Source organism: Protopterus annectens, chromosome 1.part0, assembly GCF_019279795.1.
Source record: "Protopterus annectens isolate FY-2018-M chromosome 1.part0, PAN1.0, whole genome shotgun sequence".
NCBI lineage: Eukaryota > Metazoa > Chordata > Ceratodontiformes > Protopteridae > Protopterus > Protopterus annectens.
In genome coordinates this window covers 1,388,028,649-1,388,046,761 of record NC_056725.1, presented here as the reverse complement: position 1 = coordinate 1,388,046,761, position 18,113 = coordinate 1,388,028,649, and the positions used below count along the sequence as shown (strand labels likewise).

The 18,113-nt window shown below is 42.7% G+C and overlaps 1 protein-coding gene across 1 annotated transcript in view; it reads left to right on the top strand.

The window, feature by feature from the left end:
• The window catches only part of MDN1 (midasin AAA ATPase 1), a 3,484,183-nt gene that overhangs the window by 2,019,643 nt on the left and 1,446,427 nt on the right, over nt 1-18,113 (top strand). Inside the window, exons 51-52 of the mRNA XM_044071809.1 lie at nt 11,765-11,894; nt 12,762-12,883. Of these exons, the coding sequence (XP_043927744.1) occupies nt 11,765-11,894; nt 12,762-12,883 (252 nt within the window). The remainder of the gene's footprint in view (nt 1-11,764; nt 11,895-12,761; nt 12,884-18,113) is intronic.

The window sequence follows — 18,113 nt, the reverse complement described above, 5'->3', positions numbered from 1 at the left end:
GACCTACACTAGTAAATGGAAGCGCTTTGTTTTCTGGGCAAATACTCAGCATTTGGACCCTGTTATAGCTCCTTTAAACAAGATCTTGGAGTTTTTAACCAAATTGTTCCACCAAGGAGCTTCTCCTGCCACTTTAAGAGTGCAATTGGCTGCCATTTCCAACTTTCATGTGGAAGAATGTGGGGCACCTATTATGGCTCACAGACTTTGTAAGGCCTTTTTAAAAGGATCTTTCCATATTAGACCACCAGTTAGAACTCCTACATCTCCTTGGAATCTGAACCTTTTATTATCTAAATTGATGTTACCCCCATTTGAACCAGCCTCCTCTTGTCCATTGAAGTATTTGTCGTGGAAGACCCTCTTTTTGGTGGCCATTACATCGGCTAGGCGGGTGTCAGCTTCAGGCTCTTTCTATTAAACACCCTTATCTGATCTTTCACTCTGACAGAGTATCTCTTCGCACTAATCCTTCCTTTCTCCCCAAAGTTTGCTCTATTAATAACATTAATCAATCCATTGAACTCCCTACCTTTTTCAAAAATCACTCCAATAAGTTGGAGTATATGTTACACAAGTTGGATGTTCATAGACAACTTAGATTTTACCTGGATAGAACAAAGGATCACAGGAAATCAGATCAACTTTTTGTAGCCTTTGCAGACAGCAGGAAAGGTGTAGCAGTCACTAAACGAACCCTTTCCAACTGGCTAACTGATTGCATTATATTTGTTTATGCTACTTGGAACAAACTTTACCTGTCAAACCCAAGGGCACTCTACAAGATCAGTATCTACATCCCTGGCTCATGCAGCTCGCTACCATTAGCCACAATTTGTGCAGCTGCCACTTGGTCTAAAACACATACATTCATTTCTCATTACAAGGTAGACAAGGTTTCTAGGGACAGGGCAACCTTTGGTTCCACTGTGCGCAAGAACGTTCTCCGTGAGTTCCTCAGGAACATGGAGCTAGGGCGCTACCCAGGTGTAAGAACAACGGCGAGATCGAACACTCTCACATTTAGAAGTTATGTCCTTACCATAACGTTCCATGTGGAGTGTTCATCGTTCTTACATTCCACCCTCCCACCCTCAGGAAGAACGCAGTTTGGTGCCTGGTTTGGTTTATTCTGCTTCTGCATTTCGCAGTTGTTGTGTATATATCTATATATGTATATATATATATGTACAGGTGTTCTTGCAGTTATGTTGTTTGGCATGAATGTGTTTCTCTCTGACTTCTGGTTTGCTTGCAAACTAGATCTGAGGTAAAGGCAGAAGGGGATTGTGGGAGTTAGGTTGGTCTCGAGCTTCTTCTCGATGCAGAGCTTGCGAGGATCGGCTCCGAACCCAGGTGTAAGAACAAAGGCGAGATGAACACTCCACATGGAACGTTATGGTAAGGACATAACTTCTAATTATGTACTTCACTGATAAAGATTCTAGTTGTCTACTGATGTACCATGTTCTTCATCTGTAAATATGTTGTAAGCAATTGCTATGTTAAATTGTTAATCGCTATGTAATCCATTGTAACTACTGTCTGTTTATTTTACTGTGGAGCTTTTCTCCCCGGGCCTCGGCTGAAAATGGACCTACGTCCAGTCGGACACTCCCGGTCAACAAATTTAAATAAATAAATTATTGCATAGTAAAGGTTGCTTGCTTTGGAATGGATTCCAGCTGTTGCAGTATTAACTGGAGTTACCAAATTGCTTTTTATTTTGAAGCACACTGCTGTGTGATAGATCCTTGGCATTCTCCCATATTTGTGAGTGCCAGATCCAATATATTTAAGCAAATAGTGGGTATAATGCCCTCTCTGGTCTAGGGTGTTTTTATTTACAAAGTCCTGAAATCTCTCTGCCTGTAGATCTGAGGCTGTTATAGTATTTCTCGTCAATAGAAGGGTAATTGAAGTCCACCATGAGTAAGGTATTTGGCTGAATGGTGAGCATCTCCAATAGGTCCAAGTTTGCAGGTTATGAGGGTGACTGACAGATAGCTTGCTAAGATATGTTATGGGACTTTGCCTATGGTAATCTGCATGTGAAAAAGTCCAGTGCTTTATCCTGTTTAATCAACCTGTAGGTATGCGTGTTATTGATGCAGATCAAGACACCTCCACCTTCAGTCTCCATTTGTGTGGTTACTGGTCTAAATGTGGTGAAGGCACTAAAGCCATGCACTGCTGGGGTAATCTCTGCTGCTTTAAACAGTGTCTCTGTAACTGTACAATATCTGTATCCTCCAAGATGAGGAGAGCTTGGAGGGGAGTAGAGCTTCTTGTTTAAGCTCCTAGTATTGAGCAGTAACACCTTGAGGTTCTCTTGGGTTGATTTTGCCAGTTTGACCTTGCCTATTAAACGCTCTATGATGTGTGACAACGTTTTAGTAAATATTTAAAAGCCTAGAGACAGATGCAGACCTTCCTATGCAAAGTAATGTGATTTGTTAGCCATATCTTCCAAAGCTGACAAATACTGTATCCTCCTAGAATGATACCAGAACCTAAATTATTTCAGCCACTCATCATTTGTAGCATCATCCCTGGTGAAGGTAGACTGCCGCTCAGTGCTTAGCACATACCAGTCTGAGACGCACTTTCTGAGAGATCTATAATGTCCTCTCCTCTTATAGTCTAGGGAGGTGCATCTCAGGTCATTTATACCTACTTAGAGTATGATAGAATCATATTGGTACTTGTGGTTCAACAACTTGAGCATGTGCATAACTTGGTAGACCCTGGCTTCTGATTGTTAATTTAACAGTCATCTTCTATTTGATGTTCTTCGTGTTTCACTGTTGCAGTCATCACATTTGGGTTATCTGCTTGCAGTAACCCTCAGTTGGCCTGATTATCAAAGTCTTGGGTCCTGTGTCGGTTGCTGTCTCATCTTCCATGACGTCACATCATCAAGAGTATAAAGCATGCAGCTGATGCCATTACATCTGTTTTTCTTGTGGTGCCCGAAGCAGAAGCAGTTCGCAAGTGCCGGTTGGCCGACTCCTGAAATTTTCGTTTTAGAATTTCAGAACCGAAGTCTTCAACTAAAGCTAAGTACCCCGATGGGAAAATTTTCTTGCTCTAAACCGATGTCAGTAAAAGTCAGTAATTGTATTTCTTATGGAAAGCAAATACCTCATAAAGACTTTCATTCGTACTGTATTCCTTGCCTAGGCACTGACCACGATGTACCTCGCGGTCGGTTTTGTGCCTTATTTAAACAATGAACTATTAGTCTGTATATTTACGCTTCTAAATGTTTTGGTACTCTGTTCAGTTACCCAGATATGGCTTTGGTAAGCCACCCGACTACCGACATTCCGAAAAAACGCAAAGATAAAGACAGAGACAGGCCGCCTAGGTCCAAACCTGACGACGCTTCTCTTAAGCTAGTCACCAGTTTGCCAGTACTCAGTAAGGCGCTTTTTCAGCTCCTGATACCCGTTACTTCAGATTCTCAGGCCTCTACTGAGATCCATTCAGAGTCCGGTATGCCGTGAAATGCTTCAACTGTGGAACCTGCGGAAGTCTCTACCTTGGATGGGTCCGGAGCCACTATGCAGGCAATGGCTTCTGAGGGTGTATTCAGACCTACTGACTTGCATATTAAACCGTCATCTTCTTCAAGGCCTAAAACTGGATCCATGCCTAGAAAACAGATGCCCAGACTGCATGGTCAGGCCTCTGGGGCTAAAAAACAAATAAGAATGGCTGAAGACCTTATTACTTTAATCAGGGGAAGCCATCCTTCCCCCTCTAAAAGACCCTAGGACTGAATTTGCTTATGGTACTTCTGATCAGGATTCTGAAATTTCTGTTTCCTCTGATGACCAGGATTTACCCTTATCCACTTATGAGGTTTCTGATTCAGAGGACTCTATTCCCTCTGCTTCCCCTCCAGAGGATTTCTCTTTTGGTGAAACCTTGCATACTCTTAGGGAGCATTTTTGCTGGAAAGCCAGGCTTACTCTGATTCTAAAAAGATGCTTAGGGATTTCTTACTCCACCCCCAACACAGGCCTTTAGCTATCCTCATGTACTGGACATTGTTGATGCCTTTTCGGAATCTAGCTTGGCCCCTGACTCCTTACCTCCTGCTCCCAGAAAACCAGATAGCTATTACAGGGTTCCTGACTCACAAGTTCTTCTTTAAAAAATCCTACTGCTGATCCTGAGACCATTTCACAGGGACCCAAGGGCATTAAGGCTACTACTGCCAAAAATCCTACCCCCTCTGATAGAGATTCCAGGGTGCTGTATAGATGGGGTAAGAAGGTATACACTTCTGCAACCTTTGCCATCAGGGCCTTAAACTGCCAGTTTCATATGTTAAAGTATCAGCAGCATATTATTGGATTGCTTCAACAGAAAATTATGTTTATTCCTGACTGTGCTGAAAATAAGGATTTACAGGATTTAATGCATTCTGCTGAACAAGTTGGAAAACATACTTTGAAATGTGGTTTTGATTCACTAGAGGCATCTTGTAGGGCTGCTGTCACTGGGTCTGTTCTTAGAAGGCAATCTTTGCCAAATCATGTTAAAGCTAAATTACTGGATGCTCCCTTAAACCAAGACCACCTGTTTGGCAACAAAGCAGCAGAAGTACTTAAGATTGAGGAAAAAGCTAAATCTATGCAAACTGTTAAAGATTTCCTGCAAGTACAGCCTCCAAGATTTAGTAGACATTGGCCCTCTAAGAATTGGTCCTTTCCTGTCTCTTCCAGGCCTTTTCAGTCCAAACCCAGAACCAGTAGAACACCCAGGCTTCAGTCCCAAGGTGCACACAGGACTAAGCAGTGGGGGTCTCCCACTTCCAAATAAAGGAGTAGTAAGACTCCCCCCATAGTAAACTGTCTCGATGACTTAACTTTAAAACTTTCAAGCCCTTCTCAACTGACTGCTCCTTTAGGGGGAAAGATTGCTCTGCAGGCAAAAAACTGGGAACTCATTACCCAGGACAAATGGGTTTTAAGTAGTTTCCCAAGGATACAGATTCCACCTCCACACTCCCCAAACAGTTGTCCAAATCTACCCCCAAATCAGTGGGCAGAGGCTCAAAAGCAAGTACTTTCTCTCTTAAGTACAAGTATAAGGGCTATTCAAACTGTCTCAGAAGAGGAAAGGGGACAGGGTTTCTACTCAAGACTTTTCATGGTGCCCAGAAAAGACAACACATGGCGTCCTATCCTGGATCTCTCTATCCTAAACACCTTTTTGGTGATCCCAAAATTCAAGATGCTAACTCTTCACCAGTTGCTTCCTATGCTAGGCAAGGATGCCTGGTTGGCAACACTGGATTTAAAGGAAGCCTACCTGCACATCCCAATCAGGGAATCTTGCAGAAGATACCTACACTTCAAAGCAGGCTACATGCACTATCAGTTCTCTGCACTGTTCTTTGGCTTATCTACTGCACCCAGGGTATTCACAAAGTGCCTAGCTCCAGTCATTGCATTTTGCAGGCAAAGAAACATTCAAATATACCCATACCTGGATGATTGTCTAATTCAGACAGAAAGCCAGGACATACTTTTGAATCATCTGGCGTTTGTGCAAAAGGTGCTAACTTGTCTGGGGTGCACCATAAATGAAAATAAATCACATCTTGTACCCTGTCAGCAAATTGTATTCCTGGGAGCAAGCTTGAACACAACTTCCCAGATGGCTTTTGTCATGCCAGAGAAACAAGTTCATTTGACAGCTTACTTCAAACTAATGGCCACAAAAACCCTGCTATCTGCAAGACAAATACTGCAAGCCTTGGGGTTCATGGCCACTTGCATTCTCCTAATTCCATATGCAAGACTGTATATGAGGAAACTACAATGGTATCAACATTCTCAGGGTCTAGAAGCAATGATTCCTATCATACCTTGCCTACAGTTAGAGTTCCTGTGGTGGGCAGAGGCCTGCCACCAAAACAAGGGACTGCCATTCACTCTACCCCCTGCCGCCCAAACCCTAAAAACAGACGCATCAGACTATGCATGTGGGGCTCACCTGGCAGGGAAGTGCATTCAGGGCAAATGGAACCCAAGTCAAATGCACCTGCATATCAATCAAAAAGAAATGTTAGCTGTACAGAATGCTCTTACAGCCTTCAAGGACCACATTCTTCCAGGACAATTAATGGTAAAGACGGACAACACCACTGTTATGTGGTACATAAACAAGTGGGGGGGAACCCACTCATTCCCTCTTTGCAGACTAGCCATGGCTCTGTGGAACACAGCCTTGAGCTACCAAGTGCACCTACAGGTTCAGTTCCTGCCAGGAAAACTAAATACACTGGCAGATGATCTAAGCAGAAATCTCATGGACCCACACGAATGGAAACTGGAACCAAAGACATTCAACATGTTGATAAACAAATGGGGGATCCCCGATATAGACCTGTTTGCCTCCCCCCAGACCTACCAGTTGGACAAATTCTGCACAAGGACTCCCCACAAACAAACTTGGAAAGTGGATGCCCTGTCCTTCACCTGGAAAAATCTATCAGTTTATGCCTTACCTCCTCTGCCTCTCCTCTCCAAGGTACTACTAAAGATCAAACAGGACAAACCAAGGACGATACTGATTGCACCAGACTGGCCATGCCAACACTGGTGTACCCCCTCTTGCGCAGTGTGTCACTGCTGGCACCATGGCACCTGCCTCAGACTCCTACCCTGCTGTCCCAGCAGGAGTACCAGATTCTGCACCCCCAACTTCAAACCCTGAACCTGACAGCATGGCTGATTACTTGATCTCTCCATTACCATCCCTCAACAAACAAGTGTTGGATGTCATTCTGGAGGCAAGGAGGCCTAGTACTAGAAAATCTTATACTGAAAAATGGAAAAGATTCTGTTCCTGGAACCAAACTCGGGGGATGGGCACAACAGCGCCCAGTTTACCTCAGATTCTTTAATACTTAACTGAGGTGCTTCACAAGGGCCTTTCCTTTTCCTCCATTAAAATTCATGCCTCAGCCATTTCAGCTCATTACAACACAGAACCACCCCTCTTCTTTCATCCATTGCTCAAGCAGTTCCTCAGAGGGGCTAAAATCTTAAGACCACCCAGGAGAGCCCCAACTTCAGCCTGAGACCTTAACTATGTATTGGAAAAACTCACTCTACCTCCTTTTGAGCCAGCTGCAATTCGTCTTCTTCTTTCGGCTGCTCCCGTTAGGGGTCGCCACAGCAGATCAACTGTTTACATTTCTTCCTGTCCTCTGCATCTTGCTCTGTTACACCAACCACCTGGATGTCCTCTCTCACCACATCCATAAACCTTATCTTAAGCCTTCCTCTTTTCCTGTTACCTGGCAGCTTCATCCTTAGCATCTTTTTCCCAATATACTCTGCATCACTCCTCGGCACATGTCCAAACCAACGTAATCCTGCCTCTCTGGCTTTGTCTCAACTTTCCAACCTGGGCTGACCCTCTAATATACTTATTCCTAATCCTGTCCATCCTCGTCACACCTAGTGCAAATCTTAACCTCTTCAACTCTGCCATGTCAAGCTCTGACTCCTGCCTTTTTGTCAATGCCACTGTCTCCAACCTGTATAACATAGTTGGTCTCACTACCCTCTTGTAGACCTTCCCTTTGACTGTTACTGGTACACGTCTGTTACAAATCACTCCTGACACACTCCTCCACCCACTCCATCCTGCCTGTACGCTCTTCTTCACCTCTCTCCCACACTCACCATTACTCTGAACTGTTGATCTCAAGTATTTAAACTCATCCATATTTGCCACCTCTACTCCCTGCATCCTCACCATTCCTCTATCCTCCCTCTCATTCACACACACATAATTGTTCCCTACTCTCACTATAGATCACAATGCCATCTGCAAACATCATAGTCCACGGGGACTCCTGTCTGATCTCGTCTGTCAACCTGTCCATTACCATTGCAAATAAGAAAGGGCTCAAGGCTGATCCTTGATGTAATCCCACCTCCACCTTAAACGCATCCATCACCCTACCCTCGTACATATCCTGTACCACTCTTACATACTTCTCTGACACTCCTGACTTCCTCATACAATACCACAACTCCTCTCTAGGCACCCTGTCATATGCTTTCTCTAAATCCACAAAGACACAATGCAACTCCTTCTGACCAAGTGCAGAATTAAAATTCCTTTCCTGGAAAACGGCCTTCCTTTTAGCCATCACTTCAGCAAGAAGGGTGTCTGAATTACAGGCTTTTATGGCAGTGGAGCCTTCCATCATCTTACATGCGGACATGGTGTCCCTCAGGACCAGTCCCAACTTCATGCCCAAGGTAGTGGCTCTTAATCAGTCCATTCATTTGTCAACCTTCTTTTCTAATCCACAGAACAAAGGGGAACGGATACTGCACTCCTTAGATGTGCACAGACAACTTAGATTTTACTTGGACAGGACTAAACCTCTCAGGAAATCTGAACAGGTGCTGGTGGCATTTGCTGCAGGGGCAGAGGGGAAGGCCATTTCAAAGCAAACCATTTCTAAATGGATAGGCAATTGCATTAATTTCTGCTATAATCACCATGGAAAACCTATCCCACAGAGGGGATAAGACCAGATTCAACCAGGACTGCATCTACCTCTACAGCCTTTCTCAATGGTGTCCCTACCAGGGACATCCTAGAAGCTGCTACCTGGAGTTCTGTTCATACTTTCACCAAGCATTACCATTTGCCAATTTTCTCTAAATCCAGTGCTGGTTTTGCCACTGCAGTCTTGCAAGGCCTCATAGCTGGTCCTAATGCTATCTAAAGTCCTCCTGCCATCCTTAGCTTTGGGAATCTACCCAGATGTGATGACTGCAACAGTGAAACATGAAGAACATAGTACAGTTTTGTACACTTACCATAAATGTAGATGTTTGAGTGTATTCACTGTTGCAGTTCTGGTTACCCTTCCTCCAGCCCTCTGACTTCTTTTGGCTATACCTCTATTCCTTTTTACTATGCTTGAAAAGCTTTTTGGTGTATTTGCTTTTTTGTTGGAAGTATAAACTGGTATATATTTAATTGCTTCCCATTATGGGGGTACCTGACATCTGGGGCAAGAAAAACTGATGTAATGGGGTCGGCTGCATGCTTTATACCCCTGACTACCTGACGTCATGGAAGATGAGACAGCAACTGATGCAGGACCCAAGACTTTGGTAATCAGGCTGATTGAGGGCTACTGCAAGCAGATAACCCAAATTTGATGACTGCAACAGTGAATACACTCGAACATCTACATTTATGTTAAGTGTACACAACTGTACTTTCCGCCTGGTGAGTGGGGCATCAGTATGTCATACAATGAAGTTCTGTATGACTAGAGCCTGGGGTACTGTATTGGCTTGCCTTATGGGCTTCGTATTTAGTGCTTCACTGAGTGTGGCATTGTCTGCGGTGTTGGAGGTTGCTTTTAAATTCTCTTGGGTTTGCTGAGGATGATATTTATAGGTGGAAAGTTTGGGAGGTCTTTGGGATTTAAGAAGATTGCTGTTTAGTGGTTCAGCATAAGTGTGTGTGTGTGGGGGGTTGCATACTGCATGGTGGATGTAGTGTGTGTGATTTTGACAACTTGGACTTGTGTGTGGTTGTAAAAGATTTGCCTCCAGTGACATTGTGTATGTACCTCTCTTGCACACTGTATCTGTTTCTTTAAGTATTATGTTGTCAGTGAATATGAGACAGTTGCTACATTGTCTCAAGATACCCATATCTGCCAAAATGGCAGCGGAGGAATTTGGAAATTTCATATCCATGTGGTTGGATTCTTTGATTAGTGAGCTACAAGGATGTAGTTCACAAGGGGTAATAGATGGCTACTAAGGGTGCTTTTGAGGTTAGAGACTAGACTAGGCTAGGCTATATAATACTAAATTATTATGGCAATGCTACTCAACTTGCAGCCCAGCTGCTCAGGGCTTGTCTGTGTGCAAGATAATTGCTTTACACTTACTGAGTTGCTGGTTGTAGTTATATGAACAGTTTTATAGGGAATGTCTGCTTTCTAGATGTTTGTGTCTCTACAGGGCACTGTTAACCACCACTGCATAGTGATTAGCTCCGCACACAAGCTCTAAATTCTGGCACTGAAAATGCAGTAAACTGACACAAGCTGTCTCACCAATAAAATGACTAAACTCAGAGCCCTTTTGTGTGTTTCCCAACTCTGGTATACCCGGCCACTACCTGCCGCCACTAGATGAAAACTCAGTCTTCTTGATGTAAAAATGGACAGATTGCTGCAAGTGCACTGCTACCAGAAATATATTCAAACAACTAGCCAGACAACACCATAGAAGGGGATGTTAAGGCATACCAACCAACACCAGGAACGGTGTAAGGAAATGCACTTTTCCAGTAAACCAGCAGTTCAGATGCAACAAATAAGTTGGAAGAATAGCTGTGATTTTCTTGAATATATGAAACGAGTGCAGGTTTTGAAGTAGTAGTACTTAGCTTTGCCTGGATGGCACTGAATACAAGTAAATCTCTTTCAGATGTTGGGCAAGGATGCCCAGCATTGCTGAGCTGTGTGGCAATCCTAGCAGATGTCTTTCCTTGACCTGTGCATGTATCTCATTCAGTCTCCCTATCACGTTTTGTTTGGACACATTCTGAAAAAGAAATGCCTTCTTACTCGGACCGACTTGCATTTAGGTTGCATCATGGATTTATACTGTAATTTTCTGATACTGCAAAACATTAACATGTCCACTTTCCTTCAGAGCTGGAACAACTAAAATTAGTTTATTTTCTTGTACAGCCTCCTTGATAGCCTCATCTGCATTTGTTTTCTGTTGTCCAGACAGCTCAGCATGCAGCTTCCTTTCTCTACAACCATTCCCTTTGTATGTGTTGTACATTTGTGAAGGAGGCGTGACATTTGGATGCGAGGATGTTAAGGATGTTCATGTATCACAGTTGCAGTCATCACCTGACTTTTTGCTGACAGATTTCACAGTAATTTAGAGTGAGCACGTGTGACAAATGGTATAGTAAAGTACCTGTTGCATTTTTCTTTTTTTTTTTATCATGATCCATCCTTTGACCATCAGTCTGCTATCTTATATTAGTTTGTTTTATTCCTTCAAACCTTTCATACTTGAAGAGAGGCAGTGGTCATGAACTGTCATCCAGTGAAGTTAATAGATTTTTATATATACCTAATATTACCTTCCCTGTTAGCCAGGAAGTTATTTAAAGAGCCCAGTATGCCGGACTTGTTGAGAGTGCACTGTTGGTCGCCATCTGTTACAGCCAGAATGCATGCATGCATACTTTGTTAGCTCATTCTCCTCGGAGTCCTTAATGAATGAACTGCAATCCCAGGTCTTTGCAGATGGATTTCTAATGCCAGATTGCAGGACTCTGCCAGCAGCATCTTTCAGGGTGGTCAGGTCAGCAGCATACACTCATTCTCATCTCTCTCCGGGCAGTTCTGTTGGTGTGCCAGGGCTGAGGGGCATTGTCAGGGTCAAAACCACTAAGTATGTGAGCGAGCATGGTTGTACCATTTATTTTATTTTTAACCAGAGCATGTTTCTCTGCTACAGCTTTCAAACTATAGTCCATAATTGAATGCCTCAGCTTAGTTAGTTGCTTCTTTCTGCTGTTTTCTGGTCATACGTGTACTAATGTACACATGCATCAGATCTACATGTAGTTCAGAGATGCTGCAGGAAGTGTGACATACATTTAGGAGGTCTTTGAGTTTGTTGAAGTTCCACATGGTTTTGTTCATATACTTATTTTACAGATGCAGATATAATTCTATTGGATCCCCGCTGGAACATGCAGTATTTGAATTCCCTCATCAATTCTGTGAACTCTGACTCCTCAGTGGATAAGATGGAATTACTGGAACTTTTAAATAACTTCTGCAACAGGTTAGTCTTGCAAAAGAGTAGACTTAAACTTTTTTTCCCATAGTCTTTGCATAAGAAATGGCAAAAGTGCACTGAACATATACAGTTATTCTGTCTCCCCCCACACACCCACCCATTATCCTTTTTTGCATGTGAAGTCCTCAAGACTTTGAGCAATGCTAAGAACCTATGTTAATTTTTAGCTGCTGCATTACTTTTTAATGTTGTATAGTTAATTTGCTAGAGTAAATTGTGCACTTAGGCCATTGTAATTTATTGTCATTGTGACTAAAAATTGTTTGAACAGAATCAAGGCACCTGCCCTGTTAATAAGTGGTAAATAATCATTCTGCTTTTTATTTTTTTCATTTGAGATGTTGACTGCTAGGTTCTATATACATTTTCTATGCTTGCACTTTGTCTTGCATAGACTTAATAAGCCCAAGACCCCCACCCCTCTAAAAAAAAACTTTTAATGTACTGTCATGACATAAGTGTTGAACTGTTGAGAAGTGGTACATTTGTTGGAATTCTTTTTGTGTGTTAATAGGATTGTATGGTTTCCATGCTTTTAGACCCATGTGGCATTAGTATAGAGTATAGTAGTGCTAGGGTTCTTGAGAGTGAAGTACAGTGCCCATTACTGTCTGTGTAGGTTTGCTGTTAACCTTACCTACAGCAAAGACCATGCCCTTTCACTTTGTCATCTTACATTACTGCCTTTTTCCTACATGTCACATCCTTATTGGAGAGATGAAAAGATGAAAGCTGTATTCTGACGTGTACTGCACTAAATAAAACTGGAATTGGTTTAATCCAATTAAGTAGGATCAAAGAACATAATGTCTGCAACTAATTTTTTGAATTTATTAATACTTTTCATTGCAGGTTGGCACTACAAATGGACAGAGAGGAAAGATCCTGTATTGAGAAAAATATGGCTGGAACCACAGCAGAAAAACAGGCAGCAAGGGATAGCGCATTGATGTTGTCTGTTGGATTCCGTCAAGGTAAACAACTATTTATTTAAAAAGATATGCATTATCTGTGGTTAGCAACTTCTATTTTAATATTACAGCAGTCAGACATTCAGTACGATCACTAAGGTTGTGGTGTTCTACAGTGAATATTTGAGTTGGCAGTTCCTGTTATACACTCCTCAGCTGGAAGAAATTTCTGTCCCTCGTCCCTGTTGTGTACAGATATATGCACTTGCAGTAAGGTCATACTAAAATCCTGTAGACATCAAAAATATGGAAGAGGCTCAGTAGGATTGTGGAATATCACCACTAAGACAAATCTCGAAAACTGAGAGACTTGATGCAGAATACAATTATATTTTACTATCAGAAAGATGGACATGTAAGATATTTTGTAGTGGTGGTATTAACTGCCATTTGTCACTTGTTCAGATGTTATTTTTAACAGTAATAAACTTCATTAACATATTTCAGTATAAGCAATATGACAATAAAGCAAGAGTACAGTATAACAAAGGAAAAACAATTTACAAACTTAGCAATGTTTACATGCATATAAGGATGTTTATCATTGTTTTCACAGAAGATCAGCAATGCAACAGCCTTAAAGAAAGAACTCACCAGCTGAAGACTTGATCTGGTGGGGGGTTTCATTATGTAGAATCTTGACAAGAAAAGGGGTAAAAAAATTAATAAACTTGCCTCGGGTGAATCAGCTCTCCAAAATTTGCATTTTGCAAGCAGTATAGGGCCTTAAGAAAACAGTCTCCCAATTCTCTGCTGCCACACCTACAACACGACAGCACAGCACTGAGGAACAATCTAACAAGCCAAACAGGAGTATAAAAATACTTGTATTGACATTGGAAACAAAGACAATTCTGTGCAGATGTAAATATTTGCCTAGGTGTGCAAGTCCCCCTCTGAAGTAAATAAACCACTGTGGCGGAACCAAATATAAACAGGCTCGACAACAACAGGGGAAAAAAAGCTGTTTCCATGTTAAAAAATAAATAAAATAATAAGCCTAACACTGTAGTACAAAAAAACACTCTTGATAAATTCTACCAGGAACTCCAATCCCTGATCAAATCAGCCAAAGATTAACAGAAGATAAAAATAGCCACCCAGGTTAGTGAGCTGCAAAGCTTTTTTTTTTTAATGCTGTTTGAGACCTCAAAGACGGTAGTAAATTATATCATATACTCGGAGGACATGGATAATGCAAAAATTCCCCCCAATCACACACCGTCATCCACAACCCCTTAAAGCTCCCAAGAACAAGTCCTCAAATCCCTCTCCAAGGTGAAGAACACAGTTTCTATGGGACCAGATCCCATACCAGGATGCCTACTGGCCATTGTGAAACAGGACCTTGTCAGACTCCATAGGCTAGTCAGTATTAACCACCAAACAGGCTTTGTGCTAGGCAAGTAGTGGACAGCCAAGGTCACTCTGCAAAAAGGTGGGAGATCGATATATCCAGTTAATTACAGACCCATAAGTTTGTCCAGCCCCCTCTGTATGGCTGTAGAAATGATCAGTGTGGAATTAAATATGGATTTAATCAACCTACATACTCTTGACCCTTGTAGTTTCAGTTTTGCCAAGGACAGATCCTGCGTACTTAAATTGGTTGGTCTCTTTGAAAGGGTTACTGTAGCAATGGAAGAGGGAAAATTGGCACACACTACAAATTTAGACCTCTCAAAGGGATATGATACCATCCCACACTCTGGTATAGTTGACAAATTCACCCAGCAAAATGTAAATCCCTATTAACTTGTTGAGTAGTAAACTTGCTCTCTAATAGCCGATTTTAAGCATGCATATAAACTGAAGCACTGCTGGTGATTCCATGCTGGGTGAGGAAAGTAAACCGGTATCTTTTTGTCTGAGAGTGATAGAGCTGCTTTCTGTTTTACCTGTTCCATTTTGCTTTCTGTTTTAAGAATTCTGATTGGCCTATTGTGTTTTGTTCTGTGTGAAAGATAGACACTCCTTTACTGTGGCCTTATATTAGGACTGCGAGTATTAATTTAGTGGCAGTTGACATTTACCTGGTCTATCTGAGCTGGGAAGAGCACAGAAAAGGCTCTATGTATTTTCTTGCATTTCTCCTATGTACTGTCATTGTTCTTTAGCAGGTTCAAAAACAAAAAACTCTGTACTGTCTGCTGCTGCTTAAAGTAGTTAATTGCACTGTATTAAATTGTGTCCGTTAGTTCTAGGTTGTTTGTGTGGTATTGTTACACTTGCGCTTCACGCCAGCTATTGTACATTAAGAAGTTGTTTTTCTGCACCCTTGTGGCAGAAGTATGCTTAACTAACCTGTCTGTGTTGGCGCTTACCGGTGGAAGCCTTATTGTGTGCTTTCCTGATTGGTAGTTAGCTTAAAACTTGATGTGATGTCAGTCTTCACATAGTCCTTGACTGTGGGCTCATTTCCGAGCTTCAGAACCAAGTTGGCCATTATTCCTGCTCAAGGCCTTCCAAAAACTGTCCAGCTAGGCTATACCTATAAAGCTCCTTACCAAATTACTCCAGATCTTGTTTGCCGCTTTGTAGTGCCAGATGTGTTCAACCAACCTCTCAAGCCTTGGCTTTTCATCTATCTGTAAGTTAGGTTTTTTTCCCATTAATGTCTACCTTTCAATACTGTTCTTTACTCTAAATTTTATCTACCTGCTCCTCTGTATTCCATTAGGTGTGTATGTGTGAGTGACTTTTTTCCTCTCTTTTATCATTGGGTATTTTAACGTACCATTGCTGGTACTTATCCCCTTAATCTTTGGGTAACGTACTTTACCATTGTTGGCAATCTCACCCCCTTCTGTTTCTAGTACTTTAAAAAATAAATAAATAAATCTTTCTCTTGTTAATCTGTGTATCTGTGCTTCTTAGGTGGCCTTAGCTTCTCACATGGCTGACAAACCCTCTAAAAGCACTTCCAGTTTCAAGAGGTGTTAGAAGTATGAAAGGGAGACACCAAATTAAGATGGGCACACCTTTTGTGTTTGTTGTCTTGGTGCTGTCCATCTCTAGTAAGATTGTGCCATTTGTCACAGGTTTTCTGCTAGAACCCTGACAGAGCACAAAAATAAGCTCATACTTAAAGGACTTCTCAAATCTGACTTTGAAAAGGCTATCTCTGGTCCCAAAACAGAAGCCAGCTCTTCTTCCTCTTCATAACCAAAATAGCGCACTTATTCTGTTCTGACAGCCTCCATGGAACTACCTTCAAAATTCACCAAGTCTCCCACGGTGCCAGCTGTCTCCTCGACACCAGTGGAAAAAAGATGCTCTTTCCTTGACACCAACCTCTTCAGCCTAGGTATCTGTGCAGACGACTCTTCTTTTGGTACCTTCAGAGCATTCAATGCCAAAGGACTCCCAGATGATAGTTTTACCAAGAACATCTTATTCACCATCAATCGACCCATACACGGACGATCCTCACTGTTCATTTTTGGAGAGATGGCCACCAAGGTCTCCAACGACCTCTTCTATTTGGTTCACAAAGAGCCTTTTGGAGTCAGACATTGAGACTAGTCGACCAGCTCCTGATGGTGAGGGGATTATCTCCATCTTTGGTTCCTAGCCTGGTTAGTTCTGTAACCTTGCCTTCTACACCCATGCAAATTCCTCCTTCGACTCCAGCATAGTTTTCAGAACCCCTGGTATGACCATCCTGGCTTCAACTGTTTGGTGCAGGTCATAACTCCTTCTCGGGCACCAATAGTTACCCTGAGCTCTTCTGGTTTATCAGAACCAGAGACTTCCCGGGGTCAAGGCTTCGTTGCTGGTTCCACGGGGCAGGGTTCGACTTTGATTTTTTTCAGAGCCCTCCATGGGCCTTGGCATATGCAAGTTCAACCCTGACTTCTGCTTCGGAGACGGCTTCCTCGGTGTGTGGTGGGACCATGGTTCCAAAGAAGTCTATTTCAATTCCAGGCTCCCATTCCTCTAGAGAGGGGGGGGTTTGTTCATTGTGGACAAACGGTCTATACCTTCCCTGTTGGGGCAAATAACTTGTCCATTCCCTTGACCGGAGATTCCTCCAGTCTCTTCCCTGGGACTGAGGGAACAAAAGCCTCAGGAGCAAACCGCACTGGTTATATAATCTTTGGATACCTCACTGGAGCATCCCACCAAAGAGATACCTTCGAGCAAAAAGTGCAAGAGGAAGCACTTCGACTGCCCTGAACAGTCTTTCACAGAGGATACTGATTTTGATGAAGGGGAAGCTTCCCCCAAGTCACTCCCTGAAGATGTTTCCTTCTGGGACATCCTAGAAATCCTGAAACAGAGGGGTGGCTGGACTACCGTCCAACCTTCCTCAGAGGAATCAGTATGCCTAGAGGCTTTTCACGCCCAGCTCTCTAACTCTTGGATCTCTCCAGCCGCTGATGATCTTATTAAACTGATCACCCAGCAGGTCTGGAAAATTCCTGACTCTATTAAGCCAGTGTCTAAAAGACCTGACTGGATTCTCTCTGCCCCAATAGATGAAAAACACTGGGCCAGTGGTAGTCCTTTAGATGCCATTGTGGTAGTGGCAGCCACTAAAAAGGAACTCTCTAAAGGAAGTCCAACTATCCATCCTCTTAACAAGGAGTCTGAGGGTATGGATAGGTTTGTAAAGAGCGTATATGCTTCATCGATCTTCAGTCTCAGGTCCTTGGATTATATGGCGCATTTAACCAGGCTTCAGAGAGATCTGATTAAAGAGCTTTCAGATACTCTTACAGGAGCGGTAGCTGAAGGTGGTCCGAAATAAGGTTACTTCTCAGCTCCCCACCATTTAATCAATTTCCATTTTGTCCATGAGGCTAATTGCTCATGCCGCCGAAGTGATGACGAGCAGCAGGTTCAGGTGTAACCATTAGGAGACATGCCTGGATACGCTTATGTGAGCTATTTAATTCTTCTTTTGTCAGTGCTCCATTTGACGGATCATTCCTGTTTGGCCCCAAGTTTAGAGAGACTCTAACCAGATATGAGAAAGATGGGAAGACCCTTTCTGCGGTGGGCTTATGATTCTCCACTCCTCAATGGCCCTACTCTAGGAACCAGAGAAGTGTGAGGCTATGGTTCAAAAAGACCCAAGGACCTTTCCAAGACTCGTGTGGCAATGACTTCCCCCAGGGCAGAGTGGGAAGTAATAATGGAAGACACTGTCCAAGAGGCAGAAGTGACCCACAGAACCAGGGGTCCAGAGGTTCTTTCTCTGGCAGCTCCTACCAGCACTCCTGAAAGG